General features: G+C 42.2%; 1 protein-coding gene across 1 annotated transcript in view; it reads right to left on the minus strand.

The window, feature by feature from the left end:
- LOC308172884 (chloride channel protein 2-like) overlaps nt 1-4,334 on the minus strand; it is a gene marked incomplete at both ends in the record, with an annotated part of 96,777 nt that overhangs the window by 11,654 nt on the left and 80,789 nt on the right. The window contains one exon of the mRNA XM_080547840.1: nt 2,295-2,476. Coding sequence (XP_080403966.1) covers nt 2,295-2,476 — 182 coding nt within the window. The remainder of the gene's footprint in view (nt 1-2,294; nt 2,477-4,334) is intronic.

Raw genomic sequence — 4,334 nt, forward strand, 5'->3', positions numbered from 1 at the left:
TGTGTTTGTGTGTGTGTGCGTGTGTGTGTGAATCAGTATTCTAAGCACTGCAGTACTAGCCCCCCAAAACAAAGTTAGACAAAATACAATTTCAGAGCAGTGCACAGTGCTTTCAGAGCAGACGCAACACACATGCCGCACGCACACAAATCTTTATAAAAACAATAACGGCTTATTAAAAAAAACTCCCCTACTCTCTCACAGACGCACATTTCGATGTGAGCCACGTGTTTGGGAACTGGTAGAATTTATCATCTTTTTGCGGCCAGTGTATCGATTTAGAAAAACCAAAAAACAAGAAAAAAAAACAATAGGATAGACCAGTTATCGGAATTCATTTAAGGGACACTTTCTGAATTTTCACTACAAAATCTCTTTCCAACTCACCTTATGAACATGTGGGCATGTGAAAACAGATTCCAAATTCTTTCTGTAGATCAAAAGCTGCTAAATCTTACCCTGAGTTACTTTGGGGGTAATCCCATGGTTTTGAAATCTACATGGTGCTTTACCGTTTCTAAATTAGCTGCTGCCTGTTTGTTTACATCCATAAGCACCACAATAGCAGCAATCTATCACGTTTTTATTATTATTATTATTATTATTATTTGTATAGCGCTTTTCCTGCAAACGTTGCAGCTCAAAGTGCTTTAATCATTATATAATCTTAATTTAATTATTTAGTCATTTAAAGGCAATATTAAAAAGATGGGTTTTTAGTCTTGACTTGAACATATTTGCTGAGGTTGCATCCCTAATGTAAATTGGCAGTGCATTCCACAATTTGGGTGCATAAAATGAGAATGCAGCCTCACCAAATCTCTTCTTTTGTACATGTGGTACACAGAGAAAACCAGCGTCAGAAGACCTGAGAGCTCTATTGGGCTGATATGCTAGCAAAAGGTCTTTCAAATATTCTGGTGCTGTGCCAGTGAGAGCTTTATAAACAAGCAGAAGGATCTTGAAATCTATTCTGAACTTAACAGGAAGCCGTAGAGTCTCTAAAATAGGAGTTATATGAGCTTGTCTGCTTGTTTTGGTTAAAACTCTCGCTGCTGCATTTTGGACTAATTATTTAGTTAATTAATTAATAAATTAAATTAATTAATTAAAACTAATTAATATATTATTAAGAATAATAACAAAACAAAACAAAACATATATAATATATATAATATTATAGTAATAGATTTAAATTAAAAGTGCTTTTCTCAGACTCATGGACACTGTACTTCAGAGTTGAATTTTTTTTAATTGTAGTCAAGATAAACTTTTTTTTTTTTTTTTAAATGGTGGAAAAGCTCAGGAAACTGTGGAACAGTGTTACTGTACCCCTGCCATGCTGTAGGAAGGCCAGTTTACTAATATGCATCTTAGTTTAGACACATTTTTTAATATTTCCCAGCTATTTCTTTAAAAAAGACCACTAATAACTTGCTGTTGAGTCATGTTGACAATCAGTGAAATGTTCCTTTAAGTTCTATGCAAGGGGGGGGGGGTCAAGGGTACTTTATTATATATGCAATAGTGTTCCTTGCAGGATATCAAATAATGTTTTTCTCATGCAACAAAAAAACAACGCATTTGAAACAAATTTCAAATTTCAGTCCACTGATTTCACTGTGATGTATTTTTGAGAGAAATGTAAAATAGTCTTTGCACTGCTCTGTTGAAAAAAAAAAAATACTCATGTTCAAGAACTTTTATTCAATTATTCTTAATTGCATTGTGAGATTATTTGAAGTTCTCCACCCTCCACAATAAGAAAGGGAATATGTTAATTGTTACTGGTATGATACTATTGTTTATGAGGGATAACTGTGTGTGTGTGTGTGTGTGTGTGTGGGTGTGTGTGTGTGTGTGTGTGTGTGTGTGTGTGCGTGACATTGCAGCCCTGTCATAGTGAGAACATCAGCCACTCTACAGGAGTCTATTCGGTTGTTAAGTCTGACGTCAAACGTGACGTTTAGCAATTTCTGGGTCCAAACCAGAGTACCAGTGTACTACAGCGGTAGAATGACAGTTCAATCGTTTTTTAGACTGGGATCTATTCATACAACAAGGGACACAGCACTTTCCCGTTTTCCACATATTGTCAGCGTCTTTGAGCCTCGGAAAAGCGCTATATAAATATAATGAATTATTATTATTACTGAGGCATTTCGAAGAGAGCGCCTCAGCCAACTTTGAACCCGGAAACACGTCATGACTTAACAACCGAATGGAGCCAGACCACCTCAAGATTGGCTCCAGCTTGTTGGCTAACCCTTGTGATGGCAGAGTGTGAGTCTGACCTGGAAGCGGACCTCCTGGTTGACCCTCTGGCTGCTGTCCTCAGTGGAGACCACAGACAGACGCTTCTTGTCGGCCACCAGCCGCTCCCGCAGATAGTCCAACCTCCGCGCGCGACCCAGCTGCATGGACAGCAGCGCCTGGAGCTGGGCCCGCTCGATGGAGCCCAGCAGGATCATGGACTCTGAGAGGGGAAGGTTGGCGGTAGTAGTAGTAAGGTGGGATGGTGGGGGGTGATGGAAGAGAAGAGAAGAATAAAGGGAGAGGGGCCAGGAGATGGAGGAGGGACGGAGAGTGTAAAGCCTGGTACACACATCGAAATAATCTGGCCCATTTTTGGCCCGGTTTACCCCCTTCCGACCAAGGATAGCAAACGCCTGATTATCGGACGGCTCTAAAGATTATTCTAGGAGACTATCCTGTGGCGTGAGGTGTGTTAAGAGTCAATTTCTCCCGACAATCTGCTCGGAAAATGGTCGGGGATGGCTGACGATCGTAAATATTCAACGTGTTCAATGTATACGATCAAAAGTCTTGTTGTGTGTGGGGCGAAACGGACAACTCCCGAATCACTGACTCCGTGGATTGTGACGTGGAATGGAATGTAGCCAATCGAGAAGCGTGGGATGCGAGACCCTGGCAAGAGCGGGAAAACAGCACAACTGCTAGTATGTGCAACCATGGTAACCTCCCATCGCAACTCCTGTTGCACAGAGATCTACTATCCCAAGCGTAACGCCAAGTATTACACCCTCACCCGAGCTGACAGATCTATGTCCGGTCCGTAAGAGGTCCGATCTGAAATCACAAGGTTTGCCTGCGAATGTGGTTGCCACTATCCAGGGCACCAGGGGGGTATTCCACCAGAGGTCAACACGACCTAAAAAAGGCTTAGTATGAGGAGAGAGGCTGGATACCCTAACAGTGTTCCATACCCTCTGTCCTCTCCTTCCTACAGAGGACGGTAAAAAGCCTTCTCTTCTCTCTCCATCCATCAAGTCTATCTGGCAAACATTTTGGCATGCCAAGTTGGACTACGGGGACAACGGTTTATCGTTTTATGAAGGGCACATTATCGTTTTATGAAGGGCACATGTTGCCTGCGTCCAGTAATCCAGGGTTGTGAGTGACATGCACAAAGCTATTGGTCCACCTCTGCTGTCCTCGGTTTGCCTCTGGTGACTCCAAGGTGACTTTCGGCCAAACGCTTGCCTTTAAGTTCCCCAAAGTCATTTCGATAACATACAGCAGTCAAGCCACTGTGCTTTTTCCCTGTTCTATTCTCAGCCCTCCTCCTCACCAGAGGGGGCACCCTCTGCCCTGTACATGCATACTGTGCATATACATGGCGAGAACAAGGTAATATCAAGAATAGGACCAGATGTTTGTCTAACCTCGTTAACTCTGCACAAGGTTGTGTGCCTAATCGAAGCGGCTCTTCTCTCCCTGGAGAGTTGAGGCCATCACAGAGGCCTACAGTTCGTGACGTTAGAATTATAAGGTTCTATCTAAATTTTTGTCAAAATTGAGTATTTTTTACATAATCTGATCCATTAGGTGTTTATTAATGCCTGTGTGGTGGTATTTTTAAAATGTTGACATTTTTGAGTTAGTAATTCATAAAATACAAAGGTTCCATCTCACAGAACTTAATGGAATGTAAAAACTTTGACGCTCAATATCTCTGAACTGCCCTAAACGGAGATCGAACCTTCTCATTCTAAACGGAGATAGAACCTTATCATTCTAAACGGAGAAAGAACCTGATCATTCTAAACGGAGATAGAACCTTATCATTCTAAACGGAGATAGAACCTTATCATTCTAAGCTCACGAGTTGTTGGGGACTGCAGTCTCCTGTGGGCATCTGAGTGCACTCCACGGGAGGTATGGCTCCATCCTGGACAAGCAGGGCATCTCCCCACAACCTCTGTGAGGTTCTACCGCCTAGATGTCACAGCTCCGTCCATGGTGCATGAATGGGAGCTGCCTGAGGAGGGTATCTAAAAGGCTTTTCTGTCAACTCGGGGGGATTTTGCATT

The sequence above is a fragment of the Nansenia antarctica genome (assembly GCF_963989245.1).
Source record: "Nansenia antarctica genome assembly, chromosome: 17".
Classification (NCBI taxonomy): Eukaryota; Metazoa; Chordata; class Actinopteri; order Argentiniformes; family Microstomatidae; genus Nansenia; species Nansenia antarctica.